The sequence below is a fragment of the Dreissena polymorpha genome, chromosome 15 (genome assembly GCF_020536995.1).
Source record: "Dreissena polymorpha isolate Duluth1 chromosome 15, UMN_Dpol_1.0, whole genome shotgun sequence".
Classification (NCBI taxonomy): Eukaryota; Metazoa; Mollusca; class Bivalvia; order Myida; family Dreissenidae; genus Dreissena; species Dreissena polymorpha.
Window position 1 is genome coordinate 54262004 of NC_068369.1, and position 16345 is coordinate 54278348.

At 33.2% G+C, this 16345-nt stretch overlaps 1 protein-coding gene across 1 annotated transcript; it reads right to left on the bottom strand.

Annotated features, from left to right (window-relative positions):
• Positions 1 to 1165: 1165 nt before the first annotated feature.
• On the bottom strand, positions 1166 to 10998 carry LOC127859576 (neurogenic locus protein delta-like). The gene is made up of 10 exons (XM_052397080.1): positions 10861 to 10998; positions 10438 to 10551; positions 10169 to 10282; positions 9955 to 10068; positions 7437 to 7508; positions 7105 to 7248; positions 6458 to 6482; positions 5179 to 5207; positions 4298 to 4428; positions 1166 to 3883 (listed from the first exon to the last, which is right to left on the bottom strand). The coding sequence occupies exons 2-10, from the start codon at positions 10475 to 10477 to the stop codon at positions 3704 to 3706; spliced, it is 849 nt and encodes a 282-aa protein (XP_052253040.1). The 5' UTR covers positions 10478 to 10551; positions 10861 to 10998; the 3' UTR covers positions 1166 to 3703.
• Positions 10999 to 16345: the final 5347 nt, after the last annotated feature.

Here is a 16345-nt window from a genome sequence, read left to right on the forward strand (position 1 = left end):
TAGTGGGGGGGGGGGGGAACTATATAAAAACAAACAATTCCTTACTTTCATTAAAAACATGGACAATCATCTGCTCCTTTTTATGAATATTTCATTTAATCTCAATGAGATAAGTGTAATTAAATGATAATTGTACACAGATTTTAATGACACTTTATTGAATGCTTGATATATTGTCGTTGTCATTTTATATGCATTTTTATCAGACAATTATCATCATTAAAACCTGTACTTTTTGTTAATCATACATTTTTATTTTCTTGCTTGGTTAAATCAGTAATATGGGAGAAGTTATAACACACACACCAATTTTATGCAAAACTCTTTATTCACGCACAAGTGTTTATAATTGGACATGTGTGTGAGTGTAAGATTAACTTTTTGTTTAAATATTTATCACGAACACTTAAATCTTTAGCACTTGACAATACTGTTGTTATTTGAACGCCCAGAAACATGTGTAGTTTGCTTTAACAATTAGTTTCAATTTCATTCCGTTTCTTTTTGCCATAAAAACAATTGTGTAGGTCATTCATTTAAGAGCAAGCACTTCTGACTGGTCAGTGTCTGATAATACAAAAAAGCTTATAACTTCCTTCTTTCGCTAATGAGAATATTACTCACAATTTAAAATTGTATGGTATCTGTTTGAATGAATTAAGGAAACAAAATAATTATACATGCATTGTAAAGCAAGTAAATACAACCTATGTATTTTTTATTCAAAACTATTTGACAAATTATACATCTAAACTAGATTTATAGTTAAGAAGACGTAGTACCAAAAAAATGAAATAACGAATGAAAGGTTAAATCAATTGAAAATAATTGTTCATCTTCGACAGAAAACTCTTTAATGTGCAGATTCAAACAACTTAAAGGCATACTTTTTGTTCTATAACAAATACGAGTAAAGATATAAATAAATATATTAACGTTTTTAAAATGAATTTCGCTTGAAAAACACTTTTTGATAGATGGTACCATATACATGTTTAATTAATTTACAAACATATGTCATATTCATATGTTGGTTTAAGATTGTGAGGATAAAATGTTGACACTGAATATACACGCTTTAAACTATTTTTTCTATCGCCATATAATAACACAATTGCACATTTGTAAACAACATACATTAAATAAAACATAAACACAGGCAAACTTGGAACCTTCCAATATCTTTAATTCTATTTGGCTGAAAGAATTGTTCATGTAACATAAAAAAAATACCACATTTAATATTACAAATAATTGGCACAGCATAATTGTGGTTTTTGCTTTAGTAAGGGGGAGCAATATGTTTTTTGTTATATTCAATATGTGGCGTTAAAGTGATTTTTTTTTCTGTTTACACAATTCTTTCCAGGTTAACTTTCCGTAAGCCTTGAAATTAATTTCATTTAAAAAAGTCAAACGCAATAGCGTGGCTAAACAAAACACTCCATCATGGCTCATTGAATTGTCTACACTGAAGCTGAATAATGACTCTTGAGCTTAGAGCTCTTGACCTTTATCTTTGTTTTATTTCTGGATGAATTTATTTGTGCACTTGGTCTGCTATTGATGTTTGTAATTGTTCATGTACTGTAGAAACAAACTTCATTGTCACAACTGAATTGTGTTGTTTCTTCCTTATAACAAGATCAAGTGATATCACATTATGACGTATTTAAATGTTATTTGTTAATAATAACTCACCCGTTCGTATATACATTGGTTAAGCTAATATGTATCATAGGGGGGGGGGGGGTTGAATTTTTCCTTCTTTTAACTGAGTTCATACCTTTTAATGTCACACTTATTTAGAAATAGTTGTTAACTTCGCTAGATCTATATGCAAATGGTGAATTGAGTTGAACAGTGAAAAGGTGGTAGGTTATTTTCCTCCCCTGAGGGGGTTCTTAAATCACACCCCTGATCATAAGATAAACCAAGATAATATGTATTATTGTATCCAACATAGATTGTTCAAATCATGCTCAGAAGGTAAAAATTGACCAAGCTCAAGAGCCACATAATGTATGTATACTTATAAAGTGAATATTTAAATATTAAACAAAAATTCAAACAAGAAGGCAAAGAGGTGTAATATGTGGCACGGACCATCATACAGTGCCCCTGTACTATTTTTTGAGACATGACCCTGAATTTAAAATTTGCCCTTTCTGTGATAATGGGAGTCAAATATTTTAAATTGAATAAATGAATTTATATTTAGTTTTTATTTAGAATTTATATTTAGTCAGATTGCGGTCCTTTACAAAGATGGGGTATTCACGTATCTAGGTTTGAATCTTGCAACTCCCAAAGACACGTGAGCAATCCAGAGCCATCTTGCGAATCACCGCAACTTTGAACTAACATGCCAAACAAAACCTAATAATTATAAATATAATACAACATATTTTAACCGAATACAAGAAAGCAAAGCTTACAGCATTGCGCGTAAATTCAACAACATATTTACATAAAAAATATAATTTACATCCATTACAAAGAATTAAAATCATATTTGTCTTTCATTCTTCCGTTTAAAGTACTTGTTATTGACATACGAAATATAATGCAACTTAGTTCCTTGTTTCTTAAGAGGTTCTTTAAACCTTATGTACCAGAGTGTGAAGTGGCATGCATACAATTTTCATACATACATGTTGTTTTTGCAGTGACAGTTTGATATTTAAGAATCCTACCAAAAAACTATAGAAAAAAACATGCTTCAGATACTTCTGATATCAGCTTCTGACGTGATGTAAATAAAAAGGGTCTATTTTTATTTGAAAAAGGTAGTCAATATCCAATATTGAAACAGTTAGTTCATATACAAAATTGGATGAAAAGTTTTAAAAGAAAGGATTGTGATCTCAAACAATCTCTATCAAATGCTAATTTCCATGTATGTATGTTACACAATATGTTACAATACCATATTAATGTTAACATTAACATGTTTTTATGTGCAATTTTGCAAATATATGCAAACAAAATGACCATAAAACTTTTGCACGTTAAAATGCTTGTTTCAATCAGCTTGCATGACAGCACGTTGCAATTAAATTTTTTATCTTTCCTGTTTCAGAAACGGCTGGATTGGTACTTTAGTTGGTGGTACCATGTAAAGGTCGCATGCTTAGTGAGCAGTACGATTAGAAATTTAAAGTGTATTTGACATGGCTTTTGCGCATTGCTGATCTTTAGATAGTCAATTGAAAATAAACGTTCAAGTACTACTTAAACAACAAGTTATACGCAAGTATTTCCTGCATCTGTACATAACCATGTATGGTTAAATTTAGTGAAAGCAAAAAAAAAGACAATAAAAATAAAGAGATCGATTAAAAATACCACAAAATATGTTTATCTTTAAGAATCTTTAAGAATCGCCACTTTTTTATTTCTACCTTTTTACAATCAATGCTACTATACAAAATTACGCAGTCTACAACTACGCTTAAAACTGCTGTACCGCTTAAAAAGGTATATATGTTCTTTAAATATCTGTGATCCCTTGGCGTTCATGTTTGATATATAGAACTGTAACTCTAACGCAAACCCTGTAATGATTTTGAATTAAGTAGAACGTCTGTCAAAATTTCTAACATAATCGATCTCAGAAATTTCAGAAGTACCCAGTAATACCAAGTTATGTTTGTAAACCGTAGCTTCACTATTAATGATGGGAACATGTGCAAGCAATTCTCTACTCTTCTAACTTATTCGCATCCTGTAAAGCTACCGTTCTCGCGAAGTCAATCCCGACGTACTCCGTCGGCGTTCTTGGCTTTTCAAGGGTACCAGCAGGTTTTGAATTGCTTGGCTTTGCCTTTAAGGCTTCTTTGTCCAGATCGGCATATATGAGCTCGCCGGCCCCAGAGGGTTTCTGAAATTAAGTAATGTTTAAATGTTTTGTTCCAGTCAATATACGGTAATAATCTTTATGTTGCTAGGTAAATTGAAGACTATTTGTCTATTCTTGCACCCATGATAATTTTTTTATCGGTATTGGTATGAATTTATGTCCCTTGTGTTGCCGCGTTTCTGTCGTTAAAACAACATGATGTAGAACGTAATGCCGGAAATGTAAAAACAGATGCATTTTGGTAAAATGTTCTTTAAAAAATCTGGCGACAACCTTTTACCTAATATTTGCCTAATATTTCACGTACTGGGGTACATACTCCTTTATATAATGTGTGTTTCGTGTATAAACGTTTGCTATTATTAAAATAAAAACAAACAATCTATGTTATATAGAATGTCCAACAATTCCGATATGATTCTGTGCATACGCTACCTCGGGGTTGGACTGCATTTCCATTGGTTTGTTTTCAACAGGTGGGTCCTGTTTTACTTTAAGCGTCGATTGTTTCTTGGGTTTGTTAACCACGGCGTATTGACACTCGGAATCTCCAATGCTAGCGTAGCCTAAAAATAACAGAGGTTCTAGATCAGAACTTGTCACCACAATTGCGAATAACCCGATCACAGAAACAAGGTGGTTATATATAGCACGTTATAACAATAAACGTTTGTAAACGCTAGCACGGAGTCAATTTTAATCCTGGTGACTTAATTTTGTTGAAATTGGTGCATTTCGTGATTAGTTCTGTGCTATGTGTTGGCATCCATTTAACTGGTTTGCAATGACAGCTCAAATGTTTTTACCCCAGATTAAATATTTTTTTATGTTCAATATTGTGTGTGAAGTTTTGTCCTGGAGTGTTAAGCAATTTGAAAAAAACGGAGGGTTTTGTTCGTGCGGGAATCGTCCTTAAGAACGATGTTCGCCATATATCTCAACTATTTTCAATCGTATCCTCTTAAAACTCGGTTATAATGATTTGGGACATACATGTATTATCTGGGCTTAATCGATAACCAGCCATATTACATGAAGAACTTCACAATAATGGTCATTGACTGATACAAAGTGCTCAATTACCATTGTCCGTTTTCCGGTGTGTATGTCTCGAGCAATTCTGTCAAAACGGCCATTTGGGTAATCCAAAATTTGCCGAATTAATGTATAATATATAAGGCCAAATCATATGGCGTTAAAGGCAAAATATACATCTCGTCAAACAAAAATATTTAACAAACATCATTGTGTCGAGGGTAACTGCATGAGAAAGGTTAATGAGAAGCAATTAGGTTTGAAAATGGTGAACTAATTACCTTTCTCTTCAGCCACTTGATCTTCGCGCCTGAAACACACAAAACGCATGTACAAAATAAGATCACTTGTTCAATGGTATTAAAGTCCCATATACAAGCTTTTCTTTGTAATTGCACGCACGACTCTCTGCTGAACGCGTGAAAATTGTACAGCTTCAATCCACTCCCGCACGTATGTTAATATGGTGTGTTAAAATTGTATGTCAACTTGTTAAATACATTATATGGGTTTGAAGCAAACTTAATAGAAAAATATGATGTTACATCTCATATCAATTTAGATTTGACATATAACAATGCTGTTTATACATAACAATTCTGTTTATACGTAGCGATTATGTTTACATATAACAATGCTGTTTATACGTACAAATGGTCTTTATACATAACAATGCTGTTTATACATAACAATACTGTGTATAAATAACAATACTGTGTTTACATACCAATGCTGTTTACACAAAAGCAACGCTGCTTTTACATACTCATCGTGTTTATACATATTTGTAAAGTACAGTGTGCATTGCTTCTGAAAGAAATATAATGTTATCCACGTACATTTATTAAGACTGCTAAAATTAAGTATATATTTTCAACATAATTCTGCAAGCTAGGCAAAGACATGTTCATGCTTAATACAGAACCCAAATGAATGTTATCCGTGCACAAGGATTCTTCGTAAACAAATACATAGTATGAACAACATAACACGTTGTGTTTTCTTATATTAAAAGCGAGATGTCTTCAGAAACGGGACGAGTCATGCGACTTAGATAAAATAAATAATATCATTACAAACGCGTTCGTCTCCTCCACACACTTTGATAGATATTGAAAGATGATATATAAACAATAAGTAACTCTTATAATAGAAGAAATGGTACAACTGTTTGATTAATATATAATAGAACCCTTAATGGAAACCAATGCGTATAGCACGTTTTAACGAATTCAATGTCGAAAGTCTACTATTGAATAGGGGCAAATATCATATTTTGATATCCTCTAAGTCTACCTTGATGCTGTAGGGAGATTTCGTTGCAATACACAATACCATTCAAAAAGACAAGATTAGTATGCAAGGCATTGTCTAACGTAATCAAAAGCATATAAAGTAAAATGCAATTCATAATATCAAACACTTGCATACAAACAAATATGAAGGGAATGGCTTGCTGAATATGTCTTATGATTGCTGAAGGCATTTACAGTATGTACACGAGTATGACAAAGTAATCAAACTTACTGTTGTCTATGCAAGCAAATTACAAAAACTTACGGCGCATCTGGAAGTGGGACGTTTGCTAAACATTAAAAATGAATTTGCTTAGCTTTGTACAAGTGTATTTATTGTATTTCAGGAAGGATATTTGTGATTATTTTAATGATGAGTTAATTTGCAGACACATAGATTCATGATTTAACTAAATGGCAACTTGCTGAAAAGTATTCTAGCACGAAATTATAAATATGCACATAGAACTTTTTTAGCGATGTGTTACTACTTAGAAACAATTCTAAACGAAGTAAAAAACATGAGCACAGCAAATTAAAACAACTTCTCACTAAAGCTGAATAAATATTTCACATTCATGTTAGAATTGACTTTTTTTTTTAATTATCGTTTTATATCGGTCGTTTAACGAACGTTAGTCGCATGCAAACATGCTTATATTTTAATGTATCATATATCTGCAGTTAAAGCAAGTTTAACAGCATTTTTCATTATTTAATGTTGTGCAGTATGTATATGTGGTTTCCTAGAACAGGCATATGAAGTATTGTTACTTATTTGTATTAAAACACATACATACACGTTAAAATGTTGAACTGTTATAATACAACCCTGAGTAAATTAATATGTTTTTGTATTTGTAACAATATTGATAATTGATCTATGTGTCTCTATTTTAAACTACAACTTACCCATGGATCGGCGTTTACGCTTCACACATACCACTGCAATCACGACTGCTATGGCAATGATCACCGCAGACACTACGCACGCAACAGCAATGATCACGTTTTGAAATCCGTCGTTCGAAGCTCTTGGAGTCAAGACACTTGTGTCTAAAAAATAAACAAGAAATTTCAATTATTGCTTTCATATGTTATATTTAAGAAGAAAAAAAGCGATACATACTAAACTATATATTTGTGAAAATTGTGAATATTGACAGACACGACACAATATCCCTTAAATACACACTTTGTTCCAATTAAAATATTAAATAATATTTAATCTGTATCCACTTTACCTATTCTATCTGTATGTGCATCGTTAGAAATCGGCTGGCTTTTCGTGGTAGATGTTGTATCGGTACGTTTGTCTGAAATATTTTATTTACATTACATTACTGCATTATACGTTCGGGTTCGATACCCGTAAATCACCGAAAAATAACGCATGGTTCAGAAGGTTATTTTATACTATAAACTGTTGAATCGTCATTTTAAACTGGGATAACATTCAATCCTATAGGTAGGCATATAATAGTCATGTAATACATCATTTCGACCAATAGTATATCATGTTTAAAGAGAACATTATTCTAGTGTTGCATATGGGTTTGTTTAGTTTTCATACGAGGCTTTAAAAACAACATCACGAACGAGAATATAGACTTCTCAATATCCATACAGTTGCTATGAAGGTCGGATAAATATAACTTAAAACATTTTACGTTATCAATACGTTTTTCATGTCAGTGTTGATTTTTGTTTTGTTTTGGATGATTGAGTCTGATCGTTCACTTTCGTTACGCTAACGTGTTGAATCTCGGTAGTCGTATCGTCTAAACAAATTATTACATAGACAGAGTAACCATGCAATTACACAATATAACAACGTTACCAACAACAGCATGATGACCTAGAAAGTTAAGAATAACGTCAGCGACATAAAGCTTTTTATAGGAAAATATAAAAAAATTCTTTTAGAATATTGTATTTTTGGACAGTTTATTGTTTGTTCATATGCTTATGAAATCATATTCGTGATCAATATTTCTGAAAAATAGTGAATTCGTACACTGTAAACAACATTTGTTACACAAATAACGATTAGCAAGAATACATTTGAATTGCTCTAATGGGCGATTGTGAAGTTTTTGAAAAGACAAATGCAAAGTCGTTTTTGGCTTCTCCGGCAGGAGGAGATTCTGACTGTACAAGAGTACTTTTATCGAATACTTATTACAACAAAAACAACGCAACAAACACACACATAAGTAAAAATGAAGCATAGGAATGCGGATCTTTGAGATCTAGAGCTATTAATATTTACATTTTTATTTTCATATATCTAGTGAATGTTAAATGAAAACTATGGCAACCGAAAGACACGATGAATTTAAATAATAAACAAGTATCAACAACCCTCGTCATTGATTCAAAGAGGAAGTTGTCTTATGTCTGTATTGCGCTGAAAAACAATGCTTTCCCATTGAAAAAATTAAGACTGAAAACATGTTATACTTCCATAAATTTTAGAGCTCAGAGAAGTCAAAATGTATAATGTTACGTAAAAATCAACAAACTCACAATTAAACCATTAAAACATTACTAAATAACGTAAATATATTAAGCTTTTGTCCACCATTTTAATTGAATAAAAATGGCAACGATGGAAGAAAATCTAAACCCAGCCTGCACCAATACTTCATTCAGAGTATGCGGATGTGTCATTTTGATAACCGGGACGTCAAACTAATGCGAACATACCGGTAATAGATGAGTTGCTTAGTATCCAGTCAAACACATTTACACGTTTCCATCTCTGTGTCATAAACGTTTACAAATGTAAAAAAGGTACGAAGATAGTTATGAGTTATCACAAAAACTTATGAGAGCGAGCTGCTTTTTTATTTTGTCGAAAAGTTGTTGGTGCGTGTATCTATTGTACTGCTGTTTTTATTTGAAGTCGAACATTTTAATGTGGTTGATTGAATGGCTTTCAAAATAAATAATTCATCATAAACCATAACTGGAAGAACAGAACGCTTACCTTCAACTCACTTTTCAAACTTACTGGTATGTGAGCCACCACTTTTTAAAAAATACTATAAGCCAATTTAAGTTTTACCTAAAAAAAACTTCGACCTAAATATATTGCCTGCATATTTACAATCGTCACATTGTTCTTGTACTATACATTATGTCTGATACAGGGTAAAGTGTGAGATCAGTTAATTGCCAAAAACCTTCTTTGCAATGTGAAGTTGAAACTAAAAAACAAACATATTCTGCCAGTAAAAGGCTTGGTTTTAAAATTTGATCTCACAATATTATATTTACCACGAAGTTACAACTTAGTGTCATACCTGCCACACCTTCAAATATTCTTCAATGGCTTAAATAGTTATACATGTATGAATGTCAATAGTACTTTTTCAAGAGTCTGAATTTTAAATTATCAAACCAACACCGCGCACTGAATTTGTATCTTCGCCAGTGGTGATATTGTTCATCAGTTTATCATTTTTTTATCATAAACCAGTCAATTAAATACAAGGCAATATCATAATAAAGTATAATTTAACAAGAACATTTGCCTTTATACATATTCGATGTAGCAGGATCGTGGTCCTTACTGGTCGTTGTTCGATATGTCGTATCTTTTACATCGTTTTGTCTTTGTTGACTTGATTGGGTTGATTACTTATCGTTCCAGACGAAATATAAATAAGAGATGTTTGTTTTGATTCAGCCAGTGCACCATTCTTAAGTCGTTAATTACGTAAAAAATGATTTTCTAAGATTATCAATCGGACTCACTCTGGTCGCAGTTCTTGCCACTCCATCCCGCCACGCAGTTGCACGTGTACGCGTTGATTCCGTCAATGCACGTGGCACCGTTCTGGCATGGATTTGGGGAACACTCGTTGATGTCTGGAAGCATGTTATGGACGTGTTGTTGGCGTTTTAACGTTACTTAAAAAGGATCTAATCAAAGATTGGCTATCGGATAATAGTCAGTGTGTGTACTCACTCTGATCGCAGTTAATGCCGCCCCACTTCGCCACACAGTTGCACGTGTAAGCGTTGATTCCGTCAACGCATGCTGCGCCATTCTTGCACGGGTTTATGACACACTCGTTTATGTCTGGAAGTATATCATGCACGTGTTGTTGGCTTTTTTATTACGGCACAATTGCCACTCGTCGTATTGAATGCGTGGTGAAACATAATGAAGGCGAATAATATTTAGAATTCAGATAAAGATATACATTTCTAAAAGTAATAAGTGTGAATACTGACTTTGATCACAGTTGGTGCCAGTCCATCCCGCCACACACATGCACGAGTACGCGTTGATTCCGTCATTGCACGTGGCACCGTTCTTGCATGGAATCGTGGCACACTCGTTGATGTCTACAAACATAAGCCTGAGATATTTACTGAATTAAAGGTGAGCTTTCAACACTTTATAGTGGGGACATTGACTTCGTCAAACAAATGTGCTGAGTCTATAGAAATAGTTTTTTTTTCTGCATAGTAATTTATTTACTATACTTTACAGTTAGAAAACGCGAGATTCCGGACTTAACGGGGAAAAATACTGCATAATAAATCCGTTCCCCTTGGCTTTCGTCCGGATCGCGAGATTTCCGGACTATCGATATCCGCATAAACGCGGGGTCACTGTATACATGTCTAAACGTAACACGTGTGAATACTGACTTTGATCACAGTTGGTGCCAGTCCATCCCGCCACACACTTGCACGAGTACCCGCTGATTATGTCATTGCAAGTGGCACCGTTTTGGCATGGATTTGGGGAACACTCGTTGATGTCTGGAAGAGTATGCCATGTACGTGTTTTTTAATATGACACTGGAGTTTTAACGAATGTTAAACTGACAGTGAATGTCCATGTGTTTTTATTTTGCATATCTGGTTAACTGTTTTATGGAATGCTCAAGTATATATTTTAAAAGTCTTAAGTATCTATTTAAATACTCTGGTCAATTACTTCTAATAATGAGTTTGTTCTTAGCAATCATTTTATATTTCTATTAATTATATGTGATAATCTGCTTTTCTTGTTATCTACATGTTTGTTTATCTTGTTGTTAAGACTTTGTTTTTGTCGGAAAAGAGCTTTGATAGCTAATGTTAACTGTTTGTATGGAATGAGTGATGTATTGGACGTCATCATTGATGACGTTCATTCGAACGAATGATAAAGGGGGCTAAGTTCCGTTAAGCTGGGGCAAATCACTGCGATTTGGGAGTCTTGAAAACTGGCCGAACACGTTTGCTGAAATTTGACATGTATATGGACAAGAATGCGATCTACCTGTTGGCGTAGGCGTTATACCTGGCAAAAATCAAGTTTTCGAGTATTTTGTGTTGAAATATTTTTATGGGAAAGGCCACGCGCGTATGACGTCATGAAAAGCGCTTAGGCTAGCTTCCATCTTGTTAAACAAAGAAACAAAGTTACGCGTTATTAATTCAATAAAAGTTAGGCGTTTAATCGATAAACAAAGACGTAATAATTGTGTTTGAATATCAATCGGAAGTACACAAGTGTGTTTTTTTAATAAACATCACATAAATCAATGTGTTATTCAACGTATTGTGAATTTGTGTGCTACGAGTTAAAGAAAGGTTTACGCGGCTAGGCTTTCCGAGATAAATGTAAGTACACACTGGTATTAGAATGGTATTCTATTTATCCGATAATATCTATTACATTATTAGGGTTTAATATTTTATTATTAAATCAATAAATAAACGTGAGCAGCAAATCAATTAATTTCGTTTGCAGTAGAAACCGAAAGACGGAAAGTAAACAAACCAACCATCAAAATGGCTGACGACATAGCAACGTAGGAATGAACGCTCACAAAATATTTACAAAATAAGATCATCATAAATGATGTAAAGTGAACGCTAGTTAGCTATTTTGTAGATAAGTATACGATCCAACGAAAAAACAATAAAATTTGACATAAAAAAACACCAGTGGATATGGAAATCATTGGCGTTTGAAATAGCAGACGGCGTCGACCAATGGCTGCCAATACAGGTTCGAAAAATAACGCTCGAAAGTATTAACAAAATAACATAGATGATGTAAAGTGAACGCTAATTCGCTGTTTTGTAGATAAGTATACGATCTATTGAAAAACCATAACATTTGACACAAAAACACCCGTGGATATGGAAATTTTCAGCGTAACGAAATAGCAGACATCACACGGCGTCTCATCTGGGTCTACGCTGTTTGCCAAGGCCGATAATATAATGAATGGAAATGCACAAACTCAGTAACTGGCAAGCATATATGCATTAGTAGGTTGTTTCGTGATTATTCAGAAACGACTACATAATTCTTTTGGTTCTGCCAGTGCAACTTAACAGAAATAAGTATAAAAAGTTTCTACACCTGACAACAATGTGCCAACTTAATACAAGGTAAGTTGTTTACATTATTTAAAATATTGCAAGCTTACAGTACTCAACAATAAACAGCTGGTACAATGTAATGTCATCGTTTTAATTTTAATAAGCCCGTGGTTAATTACCCTTTTTAATGTTATGGATCAATGCATCTCTAACACCTTCAATTGACTTGTTCATGAAAAATATACACCCTCAGTGCATGCTATCCCATACACCATCAATCACTTACTAAGGCTCGATTGGTCATTCTCGGCTCGGGTACTACTTACCGGTACATGTACCCTGGGTACTCTTAACTTTACTTACATGTTCCCCGGGTACGGTAAATAAACTTAAACATACCCGCAAATATTAGATTGTATCCGAGTTGTATATCCGCCAAAAATCCAATGTCGTTAAACATGCTACCGATAACGTAAAACAATATTGTTTACCTTAAACAACCTTCTCTTTTAAAAAATCTGCATCAACATGCTTTTTAGTTTGAGTGTTGAGAGGACGCCGTAGGAATAAGCAAGTAATCAAGAATACGTCTCTGTTTCTGCTTTTATTTCCTTCATGTATAATGACGATAAGGATTGACGACTAACATTGACGACAATGATCACAAGCATTTACGACTAACACTGACAACAAGCATTGGCGACTAGATGTAACATTGACGATTCTCTACAATAAATGAAATTAACAATAAAAAATGAATAATAAGATTATAGTACAACAGATATGCTTTTCAAAGTATAATATAATAGCATACACTCATTAGAATAAGAGGTTTCATAAATAACAATTTGAAACATTTTCAATCAATATCGAAATATCTTATACAATATTTATTACACAGCATGAATTAATTGTTAAAACATAATATAAATACCGAATATGGTGTTCCCCATTTAACGGACCTTGCAAACCAAATAATGTTTCTTTTAAAAAATCTATGACGGTAAAAAGTGAACCTGCGATGTCGTGGAAAATATTATACTTGACGACGTCATACAATGACGCGACTTTAAACAATTTAAGATTTAAAATTAAATCACATTATTGATTTTAACAATGAGTTTTGATAATATAAATGCCATTGAACAGAAAATTGACATAAATGTAAACATAATTAATTTTTACAAAATAGCCGACAACAACCGATTTAGTGTTAAAATTCCCGGGTATGATTTAGTATATTTACCGTACCCAGGGTTTGGGCCTTACTAACTGTATTATTATTATATCTCACCGACTACCTTTACCTTGTTGTGTTTATCAACCTGAAACTTATGTTAAACCGGCTTTCTTTACTTTTATTTTTCATTCATTTGATTACACAATTGTTGACGTATCTCGTGGAAAATTATTTGAATCTTTGGATTTTACTGACGACAAGCTGGAAGTGTCAATTTATTTTAAAAACGAATCTAAGGTTTATTTACATGTAAGTATTGTGTGTTTGTCATGCATAATTCAGTGTTTTCCAGAAAAATTTGAGTAGCCAGTTATATGGCCGGCAACTATGCAGTAAAACGAAAGCATTTGTGACATTTACTTGATATATTTGGGAAAAGTAGCCGGCATCAAGAGTAAATGTAACCGGCAAAATCGCTGGTTGCCGGTATTTAAGTTAAGAGAACACTGATAATAGTAAACTAAATCTTTACGACAGGATTACAGCTTTGTAAAATTGTTATTTGGGTGATAATGGTTAGCAATTCATACAAATGTTATTAAAATATTGTGCTTTAAAATTAATTTTGAGAATGGGATGGAAGAACAGAAAATGAAGAGCATACAGGGATGGAAATAAGTGGTTTCCCGTGAGCCCAGGGCAAGTAGATTTTGGCCTGGGCAACTCATTTTCAAAAGTTGGTAAACTTCTTTTTGTTAAAGCATAAAACAATACAGTGCAATAAAAATTGAAAAACAATTGATCACCATGGATCAATACTAGTTAAATAACATTCATTATTTAGGAATAGGACATGATTCAATTCAGGCTCATAATAATACATTATGCATTGAACATGTGTATTGTCAGCAAATGTATATAATTATCTATTATAATAATATTCACATGTTGATACATGTTGTATTTCTGGGCTGGTTATTCTTTATCTGGGCAACCAAAATACTAAAGATGGTTGCCCACAATATAAAAAAAAATTAGTTTCAATCCCTGGCATATCATTGTAACTTTATTGTTTAACTGCATTGCATTAAAGTTGTGATTGAGGTTAGCTTGTTGTTTATAGTATATTTACTTTTTAGCTCGACTATTATATATGAAACATATATAGTGGAGCTATCCTACTCACCCCGGCGTTGGCGCGCGCATTGGAATGTTTGCGTACCACCTCAAATATATTTCCTATGTCCATTGACATATTGCTTTTATATTTTGGATACTTCTTTACCAACATAACCCCAATCTATAAACATGAGCAGACAACTGTATCAAGCATTTTAACAGAATTAGGCCCTTTTTCACTTAGAATATGCATATTATAGATAAATCTATGTTAAAGTTTGCATACCACCTCAAATATTTTCTATGTCCCTTGACATATTGCTTTCATACATGTATTTTGCTTCTTAACCAACATGACCCCAATGTATAAACACAAGCAGATAACTGTATCAAGCATTTTGTAACAATTATGGCCTTTTTTTCACTAAGAATAAGCATATAATTGATAAATCTATTTTAAAGTTTGCGTACCACCTTTAAATTGCCACAACTTCTTTATTATGCTCCCCCCCAAATTTTTTAAGGGGGGAGCATATAGTCGCCGCTTCGTCTGTCCGTCCGTGCACAATTTTTGTCCGGGCTGTTTCTCAGCAACTAATGACTGGAATTCAATTAAACATAATGGGAAGCTTCACTACCAAGAGGAGACATGCATATTATCAGCCGGTTCTGGTCGGATGATTTTTCACAGGGTTATGGCCCTTTGAAATTTTACATTGAACATATAGTGCAATTCTTGTCAGAGCTATTTCTCAGCAACTTATTATGGGAATTCACTGAAACAGCATGGGAAGCTTCACTACCAACAGGAGATGTGCATATTATCAGCCGGTTATGTTCGGTTGATTTTTCACAGAGTAATGGCCCTTTTACATTTTCTATAAACTGTACATATTTATGTAGTGCAATTCTTGTCCGGGCTATTTCTCCCCAACTACTGACTGGAATACAATTAAGCTTTATGGGAAGCTTAACTACCTCTAGGAGATGCGCATGTTATAAGTGGGTTCGGGTTACATGATTTATTTAGAGAGTTATGGCCCTTTGAAATTTTTAAGTTACTTAACCATCCATTGTATTATTTTGTCCAGAGTTATGCCCCTCAAGACGTTTCCTTTTATCTGAATATATAGTGCAATATTGTGACCAAAAAACCTTTGGGGAGCATCACCCGTCTCCGATTGTTTCTTGTTTATCATCAAATTTGATTCATGCTTTGACAAAACAACACTAACCTGACATACTACAATGGACACCACCCAAACATGAAATAAAATCTTATTAGTTTGTTTTATGTCTTTACAAATGTTAAATGTTTTCGTACCAAAATAGTTTTCGTACCTTCATTTTTTTCGTTCCCTATATTTTTTCGTACTCTAATTTGTTTTTGTAACCAAATTTTTTTTCGTACCTAAATTTTTTTCGTAACCAATTTTTTTCGTACCCATTTTTTTCTTACCGAAATGTTTTTCGTACCCAAATTTGTTCGTACCCAATTTTTTTTTTCGAACC

Coding starts and splice junctions, on each gene's coding strand:
- LOC127859576 (XM_052397080.1), bottom strand. CDS start 10,477: ATGTGTGTGGCGGGATGGACTGGCACCAACTGTGATCAAA. Junction 5,208..6,457: donor GTCCCACTTCCAGATGCGCC/GTAAGTTTTTGT, acceptor TGTGTGTTTCAG/GCGCGAAGATCAAGTGGCTG. Junction 3,884..4,297: donor AAATGCAGTCCAACCCCGAG/GTAGCGTATGCA, acceptor ACTTAATTTCAG/AAACCCTCTGGGGCCGGCGA.